This window comes from Manduca sexta, chromosome 28 (genome assembly GCF_014839805.1).
Source record: "Manduca sexta isolate Smith_Timp_Sample1 chromosome 28, JHU_Msex_v1.0, whole genome shotgun sequence".
Taxonomy (NCBI): Eukaryota; Metazoa; Arthropoda; class Insecta; order Lepidoptera; family Sphingidae; genus Manduca; species Manduca sexta.
The window spans coordinates 9,971,921-9,993,042 of record NC_051142.1 but is presented as its reverse complement, the minus strand read 5'-3'; the positions used below and the strand labels follow the sequence as shown (position 1 = coordinate 9,993,042).

At 35.9% G+C, this 21,122-nt stretch overlaps 1 protein-coding gene across 2 annotated transcripts; it reads right to left on the bottom strand.

Annotated features, from left to right (window-relative positions):
• Nucleotides 1–17,512: 17,512 nt before the first annotated feature.
• On the bottom strand, nt 17,513–20,892 carry LOC115445100 (follicle cell protein 3C-1). 2 transcript variants are annotated; one of them, XM_030171191.2, is made up of 4 exons: nt 20,733–20,892; nt 20,146–20,311; nt 19,500–19,679; nt 17,513–18,090 (listed from the first exon to the last, which is right to left on the bottom strand). In XM_030171191.2, exons 2-4 carry the CDS (start codon nt 20,287–20,289, stop codon nt 17,917–17,919), a joined length of 498 nt encoding a protein of 165 aa, XP_030027051.1. In that variant the 5' UTR covers nt 20,290–20,311; nt 20,733–20,892; the 3' UTR covers nt 17,513–17,916. The 2 variants fall into 2 exon arrangements, with proteins under 2 accessions (XP_030027051.1, XP_030027053.1); XM_030171193.2 differs by lacking the exon at nt 20,733–20,892 and adding an exon at nt 20,632–20,721.
• Between the last annotated feature and the right edge of the window lie 230 nt (nt 20,893–21,122).

Sequence of the window (21,122 nt, the reverse complement as noted above, 5' to 3'; positions counted from 1 at the left end):
AAGGTTTTATAAAGCACGTGTAAGCAAACATACCAAATTATTCTATTAGTGTTTTTGCAATATTCGTCAATTTACCGTCCGTCAATTTATAAAATGTCTACTATTTCTTTTGACTAGTTTGGTTAATTGTCTAACAATATAAGTGATTATTATCTATAAACTATTAAACTTCATTTCTAATTTGCTTTTTAAGTCCACTGGAATGTTTAATTGTACTTATTTTCGTAGTAGTATTCCTTTAGGTTCTATTAATTCTTTCAACTGATGAAAACAATGCAATACAACAATGTACGTAACAGTATGCAATTCTTGTTGTAAAAAAAAATACAACAAAAAAATAGCAATTCATCTTGTGCTGATAAATATTGGTGATGAGAATAGACACAAGGGTGATGGGGTACATAAAGGAAAACATAATTTGATACAAGAAAAATGTAAACAGGATATATAATGATTAAGATTTAAGTGAGAATATCTAATTTCAAGATTTAATTTGCGATCATAGAAAATAAGCTAGGCAGCTTATTATTACAGAAATATTCTTTCTAGACGACCCTTTCTTAGGCGAGAAAGGGTCGACTAAAAAAAATACTTCTGCGAGATTAAAAGTACCTACGACACCTAGGTACATTATCTTCTTTGTCTGGAGCGCACCCTACTTTGTATAATAAACAATAGCCTGCTCTCTGCATTTTGTGTTCCGCGTTTAATGCTGAGCTCTTTTCGATACGGAGGGGTTGAATCAGATTTGTATAAAACGTTTGTGTTTCGGAATGAGGGACGTTACAGGCCGTCGCCCAAGCGTGCGCGGACGCAGGGGGCGGCCACCCCGGCGCGAGATCGTTGACCTCCCCCGGCCGTCTCCCCCGACACCGCGCCTCACTTCCCTCGCAATCACAGCCCTTTGTGAGCTTACGCCAAGGGCTACTCACTGAGGGCAAGGACTCCGCTTCTTTGTTTTGAAATACCTTCTAACTTCGAGAGGGCAGGTAACGCGACGAATGGATTCGAGTTCTTTTTTTAAATTTTCAAAGTACCTCGTGGAGGGATTATAAAATGCAGGTGAAACGTGAGTATGTCGAATTTTAAGAGTTTTGTCACGATCGTTGATATTCACTATTAAACTTCACGCACGAATTTTTGTGCCGATTTTACTGTCACTAACACGTTATACGATTGTAGTACCTACCAGTTTCTCTTTCAAGTTTTAAAGGGTTAGATGACGAAGAACATGGAATAATAAAAGATGTTGCGATATTAAAGATACCTATACGCAGCAGGCTGCAGGATTCATAACGGATTTAATATTTAAATATTTTGTATAATTAATTTACGAATATTTATAATTTTATACATTTTTATTTTTGCATAATTAACATTTAACTTAAATTGATTTCTACTTACAACTTACGATCCATAAAAAGCACCCCGTTCTATATGAATAGCCAGGCTAATATCGAAGTACGCCTCCATCACTTCCTTGTAAAGCAATAAAAAAACTGGCCGTAATAATTATATCATATTAGCATTGACCAATGCCTACATAAATAACTACAAAACAATTATGATAAACATAATATTTTAATATTCATTTGTATTGTATAATATATATAACTATTGAGTTAAATAACATTAGCAAATATTGTAAAGTAATTAAAAAAAATATTTTAATGCGTATTATGCATTAAAATATTTTTTTTAATGCATAATTTCTTTGATACACCGATATCAGCCTAAAGATCCGTCCTACAAGTATCAAGGACCTAGGTCCTTTCCAACTTTTCTTGGGGAGGAAATATTTTGTTTCTCGTATACCACGTTAGTTAATGTTTATTCAAATAGGGATTGATTTTACACGAGCAAAGCAAAGTGAGGGTGCTCTGAATGGGTACCTAATCAGCTGAACGACAGCTTTAAAGTGACAGAAACCGGGTGTGCAGCTCAATGAGCTCTCATAGCCTCTGAGGGGTAGATATCAATATCTAACATAACTTAATAATATTATATCCTGCCCAACTTAGGCTTCGTCTCTCTACTTAACAAAGGAGTTAGCCGTTAGGCTGTTCATTAGTCCTACTCCTAATTTATAGACATTACATAGCAGACTTTGTAATCATTATGAAGAACAATCAGACAGTTTTTCTCATGTCCTTAGTTATTAAAATGGAAACAATCAAACCAAGTTTAACAAATTATTCCTGTTTTTCAATTTGAAGTTAGGTTTTCGAAGTATAACAGCCTCGGTTGTAGAACCCAAAGTGCGTAGGCACTGTGGGCACATTTACTAACATATAATATAAAAAACTATCAAACAATAATAACCTCAAAAAACGAAGCATGTCAAATGTACAGGGAATGCACAAAAACTCATTTTGACTCACCCCGCCCGCATGCCGAAGCACCCCAAGTAGTGTCAAATTGAACTGAATTTATTTACTGCACTCAAAGAACAATCGTGGCGGACCCATTACGAACAATTTGAAGCATTTTGAACCTTATAATCGGTGGTAATGCAGGTTAACTTTATGGTAAATGAGCCCGGAGGTGCCAATTATTTGAATGCGTTCTGGGAGGGTGAATAATAGGGGTTGTATGTTTCCGTCATTTACTCAATCGAGGCGCAACCGTTTGAATGCAATCATCAAATTGAATAATTATCTAATTTCCTCTTTGATATTTATGCGTTTTATCATTAAGTGGGTTTTACAAGGGGATGAAAAATTTCTTATTAATTTATGTATCAGCGTTTTGATGTTATCGTATTCCGAAATACATTTTCCTGTGTATTCAGATTGTATTATTACGATTAAACATGTCATGTTTTTTTAGGTTTAACAATATTCACTTGTATTTGTAAACTAAAAAATTTTTATTTTTAATTTCGAAGGTTTGGATTTTTTTACATGTATTTTAGAAAGAAAACACATTATTTATGTATGAAATACTCATTCTGTTAAGGCATTATTTGCATATTTTACTAAATTTGTAAATCATAGGGTGTCCGGCAGAGTAGAAAGGCACTATCCTTGTATGTATTTTGATTTAACAACAACTTCTACAATAATGTAGCAACTAACGAAGGGTATTCTTATAAACAATGTGTAACAAGAATCTATTTAAAAAAAAATCCTTTTTTTAGCTATGATAGATAGTAAATATTTTCAGCGTATTTTCTTATGTTATCGTTAATGTGATATCGAAGCTGGAATACCAGGATCACATAAATCTATAATATACAATATCTCTAAAGTATTAAATCATAACAAGAATAGGACACGCATATCGAAATCAGAAACAATCACAATCCTCCCACAAATTGTAACTCGATACACGAGTGAATGTTTATCGCTATTAATATTAAAACAAACCAAACACTCCCCTCGTGGGCCGGTTTAATAACCTGTGGACTAAAGCGCCCCTCGACTATCGCGGGTGACGGGGCTCCTCCGCGTCAAGCGACAAGTGCTCGTGGTTTCCACACTTTGCGACCATGATCGTTGCTCTACTAGAAATGACTTGCACTGTTCTCTATTACATGTATGTCATTGTTGATTTCAGAACCAGGAATTTATTTTCTTTCAGAAGGGTCATTGATAAAAAAAATTGTTCTCAGTTACAGAAATAAGTTACTCGACCTAGGTATTCAGATGTGCGGCCACAATTGATCTTAGACATCGCGAACTACTGTTATTTTAAAAAGAATTTTATTTTATTTTTCTCTTTAGTAATCCAGTCTTTAATATATTGGTACTGGTTTTTATTGTATTTTAATGTTATCTTATTTTTAACAGATCGCAAACATATTTTGTTTTTGTCAAGTTGTAAATGTTAACGATACTTGTGGTACATCCAGGGAGATAGTTTTCGACAATATTGTGGCTTCCACGTCAAACGAGTCACGATATGTCACGCGACAGCACCACCGACATGGGGAGTGCGTTCATTCATAATTTTTTCGCTCTACTGCCCGCAGTAAAATGTTAGCATAGCTTCTAATCATAGTCATAAAACCACTGCCGGCTGTTTTACAAACTATCTTTCGGCTAGTTCACAAACTTTCATATTATTAATTTTTTTTAGGGGAAGAGCACGAAATAAAGTTACAAATAGTTCGAATAATAATATGCTAAATGAGATGTAAGTATTTATTTCATAATGAGGCCTGCAAATATATTTATTTAATTAAATCCACTTTAACAATGCTCCTTAAAAAAATCAACTACTTATTTTTTTAATAAACAAGTCCCGCTTTACCTATTCTATGAAACTATAAATACCATCATCGAAATAAGAATTTGTGAATTTAAAAAGGTGTATTAATATCTGCATCATGGCGTGCGCAATCAGGAGTTATAAAAACCTTTAGTGAAAAGCTCTCCCACGGGAGCATCGCGTCTCAGGGCAGGGGACGAAGCATTCCAGGGAACGGCGGGAGGTGTTCCACTTTTGTACTTTTTACCGTCGCCCAAAGGGGGATGACCGACTGTTTTTTCTCTACTTTTTACTTCTCTTGTTTTATCCGAACACTGGTCAGGCGGCGCACCGTATCATTTCGTTTGTTCTTTTTACACAATATTGATTAGGTGTTGTATCTACCCTTTCTGCTTGAACATAGAGATTAGTCTTTAATCTGATTTCTGTAGTTACGAGGTTTTGTTTATTACACAATAATTTCTTTTTAGATGTGAGGGCGAATTGCGGATTTCATGATGTCTTTTAATTATTAGCTTTAAGTACCTAAAGATTATAATTATTTTTAACCGATATAAGACTATTAAAAGTACTTAACTATTGATATACTAACGCTATTGAGTGGTATCACATTATTTGGTTAGTTTATCATCATTATAATTATTAATTATCTCGTTTAATGTCCAATCTGGTAAAAACCTAGTTTTCCCTTTGCATAAGTTAACGGTCTGTACTACATCATCATTAGCCTCTTTCAGTTCAATATTTACTGTAATACGCACGGCCTTGGTGACTTACAAATTGACCATCGAATTTAATTAGGTTACTTTTGATTTACTTACCTATTGTCTTACTTGATTTACATCACCAATTAGAATTACAGTAAACAGTTTTACAATTCATCCTTTGATTTTAATACCATACTTCAAGGATTTTTTTTCAATATTCCCGAATACCAGTTTCAAAATTGAGTTCATGAGACAATCGATGTTTAGGCCGGCACCCCAGTAATTAAGCAACGTGATGCGGGCGCTATCAGTAATACATCGATTGGGGGAGGTGGATGGAGCCTGCCACCCTCCCACCCCTGCCAGGACACGGCATAGCAGCTAGTTATCTGCGCCGATCGATAAATGCCATGGAAAACTCCCGACAAATAGAATATGTCTATTTACATGTATGTGCCAGCGGCGCTGCAATATCGACGTGCTCTTCTCTTTGTTCGACTGTAGTTTCAACTTTGAATACTGCATATTGAGTTGACATATTTTTTGGATAGTTATAAGCTACTGAATGCGTAACATTTTCAGTTCAGGTTCAGGAGGTGCTATATTATTCATACTCTATTGAAATTTCTACTAAAACATAATGACTGGTAGAATTTAATCTCTCCCTAGGGATCCTCTATGATAAATTTCAAGAATATATTTTTTGTGTCGCAACTATGCCTCGGTGGCGTAGTTGTATTGCATGTCCGGTACAATAGCGCTCTGAGGTCCTGGGTTCGAATCCCGGGTCGGGCAAAGTGATATTTGGGTTTTTCTGCTCAGTATCAGCCCGGAGTCTGGAATTTGTGCCCGATATGGCGATAGGCTCGCCCCCTATCACATCATGGGACGGAACATACTTGGCGAAAAGTGGGTGCCCTAGTTGCGCCTCTGCATACGCCTTCGGGGATAAAATGCGTGATGTTATATATGTATGTATGTATTTTTTGTGTTGACCTACGTTACGTAGTTATTTTTAAAATTTCAAGCTTCTATAGACACTCGGTTAAGCTGTACATTATTTATCAAATGTATTATTACGAAACTTGATTACCGAAATAGAACAAAAAAGTCCCCCCTTTTTCAAACAAAGTATACATATATTATCTCTATGAAATAATAGTAATTTTTGTAAAATTTTCCCATTTAGCATATAATATCGTGTGTCGTATCACTGAAATAATATTTTCCAATGCCATATATTATACAATCAGTGCTATACGGATAGCATCTGCCGCCTACTGTCTCATGAGGTGGGCGTGCGTACTGCATTGGAAGATGACCGTGATGTGTCTTATGTCCATTGTTTTGATCGCAACGATAGTCTATTATATATTATATTTGTTAAATGATTTCCTTGCAAACATTGTCATAGAAAATACGTATCTACGTATTATGAGTACTATTTGGGACCTTTCCGTAAAACTACGTACAAGGCGAGGGTGTTCGAGGGATGGAAGTCATTTTAAAGCTCGCTTTTACTAAAACATTATTTAAATTTGTTGTATGTGACTGTTTATACGAAGGTAAAGTTGTGTGTTATAAATACGATGAATTAACAATATTTAACAGAACATTCATAATAAGGATATGGCTGTGTTAGAAAGATTTTTAGCACTTAGTATAAATTAAAAATCTTTAATTTTGTATCCATGGAACATATTCGTCGCCAAGTTTTCGAAACCATCTTATATTATGGAAGAAACGCAAAGGGAATCGAGATTCTCAGGATAATTTTAGAAGCTACTAAAAAATCATCAATCTTAAAAAAAATAGAATTGTTTACCAAATGTCATGAATCCAGTTACTGAGTGTGTTCATTTGAAAGGTCGGACCGCTGCGTCAAAGAGCAAGAGGCGGCCACCTGTACGGGCCGCGGACATTCTAGCCGCGGCAATAGCCGAACTTATCGCCATGCGCTGACGCAACCCAAACAGGATCCACCTCCCAACAAAAAGTTCCACGGCCACTATTTCGAAACTCGTGCGCACCTAAATAGAGAAAGGCATCTATGTGCTTGTACATCATTTGTAGAGCCGCTAGTCGCAACCCACGGGGTACGGGGTGAATGCCCTTAAAGTCCTCCGTCCTCCTCCCGCATAGTGCTTTCCCGTTCTCGCACACTAGAGTCCCTCTTCTCTCAAGTTTGAAAAGAGGGCACGTATTCGCCCGCCACCTGTGAAAACGCTACCTAATTGACACTCTGTTTAAGTTGAAATTCGAGTGGTAGAGTTACTCTGTGTACAGTTAAGGGTGTGTGCGCACGCGCATTGCGTTTGTATTCAAATGAGGACAGTGCGTTCCGCGCCGGAGAGCACTATGATTGTACTTTTTTAGTCCGTGAGCCGTAATCAGCTACAAGGAAATGGGCATCCTTAGGGGTGGCGCAGCGCACCATGCTTCGACTATTGGGGACACGGTCTCGTTAATGCGCGACAATTAGGTGCTCTCCGAAGACAATTTGTATTAATAGTCGCTACCCAGCGTTCCTGTCGCCGCTTAGTATTCTTACATTATACGGTAAGAATAGCTTGATATACCTACGCACAATTCTGTTTTCATATTTATTACTTACCAAATTTGAATTCGATTTTTAATTTACCTACAAATTCGCAAAACGTTTTCAGGTAACTAAATCAGTTATTGCAGTTAATTCTTCGATTACAATTTATTCTCTACTTTTTTTAGGTACAAGTGTTTCAGGTCATTTTTTCTCCCTTCCGCCGTTAGTTATTAAGTATTGAGATCACTCGGCGGTTTGCAATTTCGGTATCAACGATGACCACAAAATAAAATATATAACTCTTTTAAACGTTGAATCCCTCCATTATATGGTCTACAGTGTTCAATTCCTTATAAGCAAGAAAATCATCACTGTGAAAAATATATACTGCGTAATTTATCAATTTCGATACCCCCTTTACATTTATTCTCGTAACTAATCTCGAGTTGACAGATAAAACATCATTACATAAAAATTAATACCTAAGGAGTGCTAATATTTAGCTACAGTATGGGTAGTTATATGCAGTGCCATCCGTTCACCTAGTAATTTGTGTATTGGCGTGGCGTAGTCGCATCGTAGGCGGCATTCGACCTTCGCTCGTCCTGAGAGACGACGTTTTCCAGCACAATGCACGACTAATCTAGCTATAAATATATTACTTTACATATTTTGGAGAATTATGGCGTGACTGGCCGTGAAATGATTTTTGCGATTTTTCGCGTATCACAAAAAATCAATAAAAATTGATTTTTTGTGGTTGCATTGGCATTGCTGGGCTTTGCGGAATAACATGGCAGTATCAAACTGGAATAAATTTGATATATCCAATCGCACAAACGAAGTCGCAGACAAAATGTAGTGTATTGTATAATCGTTGACGAAATTGTTTTGGTTTTCAAGTAGACAAGTGCTTACCCGGTAACGCTGCATAGCGGAAGTATTTGTTTCGGACGGAGTGAAGGCATAGTGAAGGGGATTGCCGGAGCCCCTCAGTAGGAAGGAATATTTTGTTTTTGTAATTTTATACGAAATGATTTCTATGCTAATTAATTAAAACTAAACATTTTTAATTAAAATTAAAATAAATTTACATTAAAAGCATTTTTATGAAGCACTTCAATATAAATTACTTCTTATACCTTTACCACACCTAGAGTAAATGTAAGTATTTGTGTACATACCCACTGTATTTATAACTATTAAAAATCTGTTGAAATGAATGTGTGCTTACTTATATTTTATAGTCTAATTATACTATGTTAAAAAAGAGTATGGATGGTAAATATGCTCTTTCATGCTCTCCTACGGTTTTAAGTTAGACAAAAATGTTTTTTCATAACTTGACATAACAAAATTTCCATCCGGAATGTGTGAATGTCTACGACCGCTAGATGAAATTATAGAGGCACCGCTAAAAGATAGGTAAACATATGAATAATGAATAACTTTTACGAATAAGTGTACTGCGTTTTCGGAACGCCATTCACTATTACCACTATAGATTTTATATTCTACTACGCAATACTTTTTACAGGCTCACCGTTCACATAATTTAGAAATAGACAACACAAATAGTGAAATATTTTAAAATTTAAATTTAGATATCTAAGTACTGGTTTACTTCATAATATGTAAATAAATTAAGGGTGTTTATGTTCGAATTATTGCAATAAAAGCGTGTTATATTTTTATATATGATAGAGCCGGGTTGTAGCCAGTTTTTGGCTAGGTACTAATTTATAGCAGGGATAGCTAACAAGCAAATAGTTCTTTAATGGCAAGTGATCACTCCGGCTTATAAATATTGACGATACGTGAAACATTTTCTACACAATATTGATAAGGAAAGGTCTGAAAAGAGGTTTAGGAATAGAAGGGCGATATGGGTTACTGATTATCTCACGTACTGCAAGAAATAGAACAAAAAAAATAGTACTTCAGGTTCATTCTGGATTTTTTACTTACTCTAAGTCCTGTAAGATACTGTTCCTGCTAAACATTGGTATTTTTTTTTTTTTCACATGAAAAGCGCGGAGCTTCACAAACTACAAAAACAAATCGTACCTAATCACACATTTAAATTAGTCGCAAAATCTCTTAGGGTATCAATAACCTAGTAGTTTTTAGTTGCCGACATCGAATGCGCCGGCAAGAACAGCCAATTAGTAGCCAAAATAGTAGCAACTGGCGAAACGTGGTTGCCTTTAGTTGTAAAGGCACCTAAAAGTTTTCGGCTGCCGCCGCTACCACGATGTTAAACAGGATCTAGAAGCTTGACCTTCGTTTTTAGATTCTTTCAAGGAAATTATCATGCTTATATTTCACGCAGAAAAATAAGAGATAATGGTATAACACAATAATATTTAGTTATTAGCAGATATTTAACCAATTAATCCATGAGCTAATAATAAAGATGTTGTGTAGGCGACGGCAAACCACATTTGAAACGGTGTGCATAGTATGTGTACTTCATTAATTTAGCACGAAGCGCCGTGGCCATGAACGCGTAGATATTGCACGATATAACCAATTATTTATCCAGCTTAGAATATATCTATGCTTTTTATCATACTAACAAATAACAGCATTTTTTTATTCTAAGTAATGCCATTTTTATTAATATCTTTATCGTCTTTTTGCCTCCTTCTTACCCTCATCATCAGACAAATAATGCAACTGTAATTTTTCTTCCAATTTACTATTTTCGCGAATTTTTGGGAGAATCTTTCTTGGATATTTTTTATTTATTTATATGGATTTCTTATTCAGTTTTCCAAAAACTATTTCTTTATGCTAGGCATCCGCGAAGTTTTCAATAAAATACATTTTTGTAAAACCGAAGCTTGATCATAAACTGGAGTCATAAATGTTGATTTCCACAAATCATCTATTTTTTTACTATACTTCTCGGGTGTCCATTTTTAATGGTGAAAAGCTTCTCGGGTTGGCCTGTTTACAGATACTACTATAATTGAATCTTATTAATTTCATAGACCAAATGATTCACTAGCTTTAGTTTAAAATACCTTGATATGACATATTGTCTCCTGATGGTATCTAAAAATGACTGAACTGTCTATCTAGCTCTACTGAACAGTCATCCCGTTACTGGCCTTACCTACAAAACGGAGCAAGTAGTAAGTGCAGCAGATCGTCTGTTTAACCTATATAATAGCTGTGACATATCTTGATAAGTCAAAAAGTATAAATATACTTTTTTAGACAAATATTTATAAATACTAGTGATGAGAAGGAAATCTAGGTCGCCTGATGTTAAGTGTCATGACTGCTAAACTATTAATAAAATGATTACATTTTCTCGCTTATCCGTAATCGGATAAAAACTTTAAATGCATAATATTATGTAAAGATCCATTGCACTCATCAATTTTAAATTTAAAATGTCATGTTTAAATTGTCAGCTACTGATCAAACCGGAACTTAACAGCGCTTACTCACTACTCTTTGGCCGAAGTCATAGGTAATTCGGTGGTGTATATCCACAGTGACACATACGAAAATCATTCACGCAATACATCTGCATTAACTACATATTGGATTCATAGATAACTCATACTCGCTACTATAAACGCAGTAAATAGAATCACCGTAAGTTAGTTCCGTAACGCATCATTTGAGATCGATATTACATGATTAATACATATACCAACACTGTATTATATGCTAGCCCACTGCTCTTCACGGACCACCTCTACTACCCCGCCCCCACGTAGTTTGAGTTGATAAACTACCTACCTTCCTTAAATATAACATATACTATTGGGGAACGTATGGAACAACAGAGATTTAAGGCTGTACGTGAATAAACAATGTCTTTATGACTAACAATAATTATGACATTACCAGCATTAGTATCTACCGGTAAACGTCGGTGTAATAACAATCAGTTTATGTTGTTTCTACATTCATTATGATCGTAACGCGGTTATTGTTGGTTAAACCATAAAAAAGGAAATCACAATTGGTAGCATTATGGCCGTTTTCCGTTAAATCGTCAGATCAAGAGATAAAATAGTGCGTAACGCAAAATCGAGTCGCGAGTCGCGGGCTACTCAAATGGGCAAGTACTCACGCCCACGGCCGCTGATCTATCTCCCGCCGAACATTTTAGTGATACCGGTATAGCTTAGCAATAAAATATTTCTTTTTATGTCCCCCTCGAGTAACAACACGTTTGAAGCCAGTCGTTGGTTGCGCAAGCGACGCCGTATTCCGTGTTTCTGTGTGTCCGTACATGTAGATTTTCGACCAAAGAGAATTTTAAAAATAAATATATACATTCACATTTCAACGTTTATGGCTTCACCAATATAATTTTACGATGTCAAGTTCAAGGACTTTAATCGTTTCAGGTTTTATGAATAGGTATGATCCATTGTTTGATAATAAATTAATAGTTTTGTATAAACTTTGTAACTACTAAAAATGCAATGAAGTTTCAAACAAAAGAACATTAATTTTAAAAATATCTCCTTGTAAGATTTTTCTACCCGTTAGTTTACGGTACTGTCTAAAACCTCATTTATTTATAAAGATAATGTAATATTATTGTTAAGACTTCCCACTCCTATCACGTACGTAAGTCTCTTCTTCGAATTGGACTTCGCTATCACTCACAATTAATTTTGCTCGCAAGTTAATTAGCTTCTCGTATAACTCTTTCGACGTATGTACGGCAAATAGAGCAAAATTTTAATAGACTCCACGACACTCACCACGGTCACCGGCGCGGTAGCCTTAATCATTATACGCGTTGATTGCTTTCAAACGTTACCAGCTACTTTCGTTTGACTCCAATCTATTCAAATATTCGGGACAGTGAAAAAACTTATTTTTTCCTCACAAGCGCGAGTCAGATTAGTGAATGAAAAAGCATCAAAGTTCTATATTCTTTTATAATACCGGCTTAAAATACAAACTTTTATAGATTGATGTTATAAAACCGAGTGGGATTAATAATTTCTCGTCGCGTTCCTTCGTCTAATATAAATATCGATCCAGTACGGGCGGTAATCGGCCTCGATTCACCCCGCTGCTGTCTCCGCGGTTTCCATTCGCAATTGCAAAAAGTTGTGAACGTTGGAGCAGCGGGCGGGGCGGCATCATCGAGTGCCATTACTAACATCCAGCATAAGCAGACATGTCACCGGTTATACAAACCCATCCGCCACTAGATAATCTTGAACCACCGCCGGGGGGTGGGTAGGTCTCCTTTGATGGGTATGTATTAATGATACATTGTTGGTCGCAGACTGGGGAACGGTTCGCGATATTGAGAAGTTCTTGCGCGCAGTCGATTCTGCGCGGGCGCTCACCGTTATCCTATTTCCTCCCTCTTTTATGCTCGACGCATTGTGACGGTACGCATCTATTGCCCTCGAATTTACGGTAGTTCGTAAAAGAAACGTTGTTAAACTGTAATGTGCTGTACATTACAGCGTTTTACGTTTTATGCAATCAACTGAGAAAATTAAATAACCTTTTACGACGTTACTGATATAGGAATCAGGCACGTAACGATGTTATACCTTCCTGCATTCTTATTTGGAATACCTATTAAGGTTTCTTGTGATGTGCAAAGCTTGACTTCATTACGCATTCTAACCAAAAATTAATTTTAAATTAAATAAGTTGTTGTGAATTAAATAAATTAAAATTTTTGATATTTTTACCATAGGGCCAAGTTTGTAATTCTTTTCTTTACTTTATTGATTTTTCAGGAATAAAACTGCCTTCCCTTATGTTATGAGAAGTAAATAATACTTAAATATCGATGGCATACATACCTACTTACATAAAAATAATATTTCGGACCACGTTGAGCATCCACGTCCCTAACATGGCCCACCATTCATTTTTATGAAATTAGTTTTTTCGGTGTTGTAATGCAAAAATACAATAAAAAAATTTATTATTTAATAAATGTGTTTAAAATCATAACAGACTAACAGTTACTTTCGCATTTATAATATAAGTAAGAATATTACAATTTAATCAAATATTTTTCTTTATATCCATTACTATTTTAAGATAGGTCATCAATGGTTCGATTACGTTACTACTAAAATCATATCACTACTCAAATGAAAAACGTATAATAAAGTTTGTTCATCAAAATCACTTGGCGCAATGACCGTAAAAAATCCTAGTCGTTATAAAGTACTTATAAGGCTTTATAGTGTTAACCTCAACACATAAGTACTTCGTATTAATAAGAGAATAAGGAGGCAAAACGAATTTGTACAGTCCATTAGTAGATACTTAGTTGATTACGTTACGCGGAATGTGTTCCGAGTGCGCCCACTGCTAACCTCACTAGGTCCCTAAACAACGTGGCTCTGTGATTAGGATGGACGAGCTATAGCCAAGGGCGACCTTGTTTGGCAAGTGTCATAATTAGTATGCAAATATATACGCTGCAGGGGGACTCAACAACATAAACCATGTAAAACTTTCATGCCCACACGGGTTTTAAAAGCTGTGATTTTTTCGCCTCAAACGCCTAACTGTTTGTGATAAATCAAAAGGTCTACGAATAGATGGTCATAAAGGTGGCCACAAAAGCCGTAGTTTTAGAGCCCTTCAGAAAGTGTGTCGACGCCGCCCGCGCCCCGCCGCCGTCGCCCCGCCGCTCCCCGCGCCGCGCCGCGCTCCCATCACACCCGGCCTCCTCCGTTGGAAAACATCCATACAAGAGTGCATTTTATAGTTTTCCGGCGCACTGTGAACTTGAGAACGTCGTAATCATGCAGGTACTGCGGCACACAGAACTAACAGGAAAACGTTATTGCCTCAACTACTTTGAATATTTTATGGGACCTGCCTTAGGTAAACTATTCGTAAACGGGAAAATTAGACTAGAGCCATTTGTGGCCACTGTAGAACTCCAACAAGTACCTAGGTACAATAAAATATTAGATTACGATTTGATAAATTGGTTTCTCGCGTGATAGTTATTTTACTGACATCGCAAAGTACTTATCGATTCAACCGTGTGTTCCATAGGATCCTTTAGATTTCAGCGAATAAGTGACAATGTGATTGGAGTGTGTGGTACCCTCGAGGGCAGTGCTCTTGGTGGTGCGGCGGAGTGGTGAGGTGGAGCGAGGAGGAGGGCAGGGGGCGGTTGCGCAACGCATTACAATAACGCGACATTACGTGCCGTGGCCGCTGCGCCCGCGCCGACCGCCGCGCCGGCCGGGGTCATGCGCCGCGGCCCGATTCGGGGAACGCTGACGTGCGCCGCCATGGACACGGGGTTGCTAATTAATGCAATGCTATAAATTGGCTACCATATTCATGACGTGATACAATCACATCGAATATAAAAGTAGTAACTAAAGCTTCTTTGGAATTCACGCATGTGGTTTTGAAATGTAGAGACTGCCAAAACGTTTGAGTAATTCAGACTTGTGTGCTTCAAAAACAGATACACAGGTACATCAAGATCCGGGAGTAATGGGACGAAGCCAGTGAACCCGTACGCACACATTTTATCAATGCGATGGTCTTTGAACCGGCATCTGAGGATGTAGGCGATACGTATGGAACGTAATATTTAAAATTCGTGATTTTTGGAGAGAATGAGCCACGAACGCATCGTTCCGCACTTTGATTCTACTCGGTTTGGGTTTCAAATGTTCATGAGACCCGTTTTGTTGCGAACTCAGGTAGTGTACTTGGCTTACACTTTACAAAATCACATCTTTAAATAGATGTTCCCACGTGTAGTGCATTTGCTACGCTACTCTCATAACTAAATAAACAGTAAATAGCTTGCATCAATTCAGATCGAATTTTATTTGTTTATATTATAAACTGTTCACTATATTATGATTTAAAAAAAACATATTAAGTTTCTATTGCAAAAATAGCAGAATATCTGATGTTATCCGAGCCCTTTTCTCTCTTATAAGGAAAGCAGATCAGTCCTTACAAGAGCTATTAGAGTATACTTAATATCTGTAGGCGCACCTTCGTTTTAAATTAGTATACCTATTATGAGATTGATAATATATGGAAGCCACATTTCTTCATTACATGATGGATATAACCACATATTTAAAGCAATATCTTTCACTTATAGTATTCTAACGTCATTTATGTGGTTGTACGATTTCGATTAAACATATGATATGACATTATATAACATATACTTATTTAGTTGACTCCATTTATAATACTAATGTAAAATTCGGATTTTTAAACGTTATCCTATTCAAATATAATAACACCAAGACCACGAGCAATTTTTTTGTCTTACCATAACTACACGATATTAATCATATTCAAAGTTTCGAAAACGACCTTGAAAACACGAGGTAGATTCAATGACTAAGAATCTAAACCGCAACCTAATATCTGAGACACGAAATAAAAATCAATTGAAATGATAACACACAACAATCATTTAATTAGCTAGTCACGCGAGATGTTAGCAAAATACTATTCAACAATGAACTCTCATTTCAGTTCTATTAGATAGTTTACGCTTCAATTAAATACTTTGAAATAATTGGTTTGGGAAAATAGCTTTAAATATTACCAGGAATATAGTCCTCGAAAAGGATTCAAATGTCAATTACGAAATATATACGTAAATCCACTTTGAAATTAAAATGAGTATTCAATAAAGTTGATTTATTTATAGCTGGTTGTTAGGTGCTAAAACGTTTTAATCTCGTAATAGAGAAGCAGCCACCATCCAGCTGTCCACGTCCACGCAAGGATGCGCGGGCGACGCGCGTTTCTTTTTAGAAAGTGGCACGTGGCGGGGTTGTTCACCCTACGCGATCCGGGTCAGCCGCCGCCCCTCCCCGCCTACCGTACCCCCTCGTCTCTGCCACGTCTAGGTACATAGACGTGTGAACGCTAGTCCTTGATAAGAGAACTTCATTGACACCATAATCTTGCGGAACCGGGTCAGCGGATAAGGCACTCCTTGTCGCGCCCACTAGGACCTACATTGTAGATTATCGCTGCGAAAATGGACTTCAAGTGGGGCACGAAATATGCGCGCTTTAATATTCAGGGAATCGTTTTTTTATCCCTATAAATATTACAGGTTATAAATTTGTTATTGGGAGCTGATTAATTAGTTTTATTTCCATATCTCCCACGTCGTCTTACGTTTGCTTAAAATTTACTAATTCAATATTTTGTATAAAAAGGAAAATTTGATAAATTATCTTATAAGCTTAATATCTGGTAAAATATTATAAAGCCCTATACTTATATCAGATTCAAAAATAATACGGCTGATAAAAAAATATTAAATACGGTAAGTATTTCTTTCCTTATTACTTTAAATAATTCTTACAAATGTACGTAATACGTATGTAAACAAGCAATTTTGAACTCTTATTGGTCATCAAAAATTTTAATGATTTACAATATTAATTACTTCTAGTGTTTTAAAATTCAAAGTTACTGTAGCAGATATTATTACTGTAAAGGATAAGTCCTGTCGTTTAACTAAAATATTATAAAAAAAATAATATTCTATGTGACAAACCTCTGAGAAAAACGTCTACGATAACTATAAAGTTATTCTATTACCGAACTTTTTACTGTATGTGCAGAGTGCAAGGCGTAGCCAAGATGCCTTTCTACAATCGTTAACGGTAATAGAAAACAGAAAAAAAATATATGGGAGTGACATATTCTAACGATAGACTAATCTTTAGCATATGACATTCCCATATTTTATGTTTTCTATTAGCGTTAATGATTGTAGTAAGGCATCTTGGCTTGGGTTGCTGGCCATATTTAGGTAAATAGATACAAAGAATATATATAGAGCAGAAGTTCTAATATTACTTTATATTTTTAACTAGAATTATATAAGTAGGTACCTAGGCATTTGTTGACATTACTCACTAAGATATTGTGCCATTTTCAATATTCATAACAAGATGCAATATAAGTTTCCCGAGAACAGAAAGTGGAAAAAAGCTTCAGAAACAATAATATTAAAGTACTACAAAATAAATTAACTAATAAATTAATAAATAAAAAATAGTCAATGTTAATATTTTTTTAAATTATATTAACCTCATACTTAAACCGCAATGCCATACATAACATCACACAAAAATAACTTAAAACATTCATAGAATTAATTAGACATTCATGTCATCATTATCTAATGTGATGTATGCGTAATTGCACATTTTACATCTTTATTTTATTACTAATTTATTGGCACCACACATGGAGATTACATTCTTATGGAAATACTGCATAGCCAAGTAAGTAAACAAACTCTTTTTTATTAGCGCGGTAAAATAAAACTCGGTGGAGGTTATTGCGTCCCTGCCCTTCGGTATTCCATGTCAGCCTGTTCAATACATGTACTAAAGCATTCCTTACGAATAGAGAAGTTATATTATTAACGACTTTAATGCCGTTTTCGGGTTTCAATAAATTGTATCAGCATTTTTCGTGTTTGCCGTTAACGCAGCAAAACTCCTTGCCGGCAGAAAAGCTGGTCGCCGTCCAGTCGCCGCCACAGTTCTTGATGAATAGAAACGCCCTCTCTCGATACACGTCGCGCTCTACCGCACCGCAAATCACTGGCCCCGCTTTAGGAAGGTACTGCAAAATCTAAAACGTAAATATTATATTATTAAAAATAATAAATAAAACCGGCAGTTTCATTTTGCTTGGTATTATTACTAAGTGAGAAACAAGAACAGATTTACAATATAAATACTTCTCAAAATATAATAAATATAATGATAAAGAGTTTTAAAGGTAAAGAGTAACGACTCTAGTACTCATTAAGGGCCCTTTCGGTTCATCTCTTTTAGACATGTGAATAGACCATGCTGAACATCAATGACGAAGTTAATAATTTTATTATTTTCATGGTGATTATTTCTAATATTACCTACATCTTATTTATATGTAGATATTTAAATACATATAATAAGCGGCGATAGCCTAGTTGGGTGTGGAACGGACTGCGAAGACGAATGTCCGCAGGTTCAAATCCCAAGGGCACACACCTCCGACTTTTCTATAATCATGTGTGTATTCTTTGTGAATTTATCGTTCGCTTTAACGGTGAAGGAAAACATCGTGAGGAAACCTGCACATCTAAGAAGTTCTCTATAGGAATTTCGAAGGTAAGTGAAGTCTACCAATCCAAGTGGACTAAGGCCTAATCCCTCTCAGTAGTAGAGGAGGCCCGTGCTCAGCAGTGGGCAAGTATATTATACAGGGCTGATATTATTATTTAAATACACATTTCTCGCTCATTCTCAAGCCCTTTTTTGGGGAGGGGAGCACGCGGGGCGACACTGTATCCTCAAAGGAAATTTCGAAAATATCGAAAACATTTCCATTTAAAAGTACAAACAGAGAGGGGGGTACAAAAAATTATGGACTAACGATTTTCGAGAATTAGTGTGTCCCCAAAAAAGAAGTGACAAAAAAGGCCTGATCATTCTAATACCAGTCAGTTCTAAAGACAAGTCATCCTATTTTACTGGGACTGTTCTACAATTATAGTCAGCTATAAACGAAAATTATTGTAGAAAGAGAGGTTCTTTTTAAACACGATGATAAAAATACTCGCTTCAAAATCATTAAATCTAATAATATATGCAAAACAGAGAAGTTGAAATAAGAAGTCTATAGTGCGTAATTAGTGCAGACAATATTTATCTGTTTTCTAGTTTTTACATAAGCACGCTGTTTTTATGATCAAACGGAACGGTTTATCACACTAAGAGTCAATATTATATTATAAATTATGAAGTCAAATTATTTTTCTAATATAATTGTCAAACAAATCAAAACACTACCCATCGCTGCAATTTGAGCATCGTGGAGATATTTTCGAGCTCAAAACGATAGGGACTTACTATTAATTTGTATTCAAAGTTATGTCAATTCCTATTTAATATCAACGTGATAGCCAAAATCGTTACGTTAATTGCACTCTGCGGTCAAAATATATTTACCTAACTAATTATTTTATGTTAGAGTTTAGTTTATATAATTCATACCACATCAAGGCATGTACTGATACAGCTCTTGAATCCTCTACTGCCGCAGGGAAGGCTTGGGGCGTCGGTGTCGTATGTGACCACAGGCTCGCCCTGCGGTGGTCCTCGAGGTTTACTACGGCGACCTTCTTTAATACCAACTTGCTGGGACATAAAGACACCACACTGGCATGGTTCTACCTGTAACAATTAAAAATAGGTAGATATATATTAATGTTTTAAACATATTTTTTATTAGATTTTCAAAGATGCGTTAGTTGAGTTGGTAATATCTACCAAATAAAATATTTCATAAGTTCCTCTGGTAGAGCCCTGTCTACAGACAGTTTTTTCTTACAGTAGAAACCTATCTGAACCACCGAGGTGGTGGCACTTTGTCATAGAAAATCGACGTGAAAAAGACCTCTGCTTCAAACTTTATCCACAAGAGCTTCTCTATCATTATTGATATTTATGAGACCATATACTTAGCGTATAAAATTTTCGAGTGTACTTAGATAACCAAAAATTACTTATTCAACTGTCTGCGTACTTAGATAACCAAAAATTTACTTATTCAAGTGTCTGTTATTATACATACTTATATTTACTTTTTTATCTATAATAGATATCAATTTACAATAGAAGCTAATTTGAAAATAATTACCTCATCGTAGTCTTCACCGTTTTCAACATCCTCAGCGGACTTATAGTCCTCCAAGTCATGCCTTTTTAATTTCCGCCGACCTTCAGCCAGCGTCAGCAGCCATAGACACGCAGCTAAAAGCGCCCATCCTCGAATGCCCTTCATTGCTTATGTCGCTTTAAAAATTCTATATGAAAGACACAACGAAAATTATTATAAAATAATATTAATCCCCACAATTTGTATCACATCTAATTATGCATTCAAACTAAAACGTTCACACGGATCTCGGAGACTCGAACTTGGAACCGCTAAGTTCACCATCACGATTCGCATTTTTTTTTTAACTTCCTGCGACGTAAAATATGCCTCACTAATTATTTTGATTAACCGTACTACTTGTTGTAACGCATTCAGATAATTGAAAATCAGATTAATAATATGAGGAAATTTATTTTTATACATATGAATTATTAGTTCCCGGGAATAAAATAAAAAACATTTTACCGGATAGAATCTTCTTTACTACGTAACGATTGTTAATAAGTAGTTTTAATTGCATGCAAAACATAAAAATATTACGTTAAATTCTTTAAAATACTACTTACAAAACAAATAGGTATGTCACTCGATAAATGTCAGAGCGTGGAATGCTGTCCTTATAAACCCCACTCGGGAGGCACTCATACCACTTCTCTTGAATGATGCTGGCTCAGCATTTTATTCTCGTAGCGGAACGTGCTGCGAGCCTACACTACTTAGCAACGTATCGCCTCCTAAAGAATGCTGTTTACGTGACATTATGCACTTATCAAATGATGAGATGTAAATTAATAAGTGTATTATCTAAATAACAATCATCACGGCCGACGTCTGCATCCGCGAAGTTAGGCAGAATGCAGTTACCATACTCTTTTTCTGCGACGTACAAAGTGCATACCTGCATACGTTTCAATCCGCAATGCAGAGCCATACAGTACGTATTCTACTGTTTATGT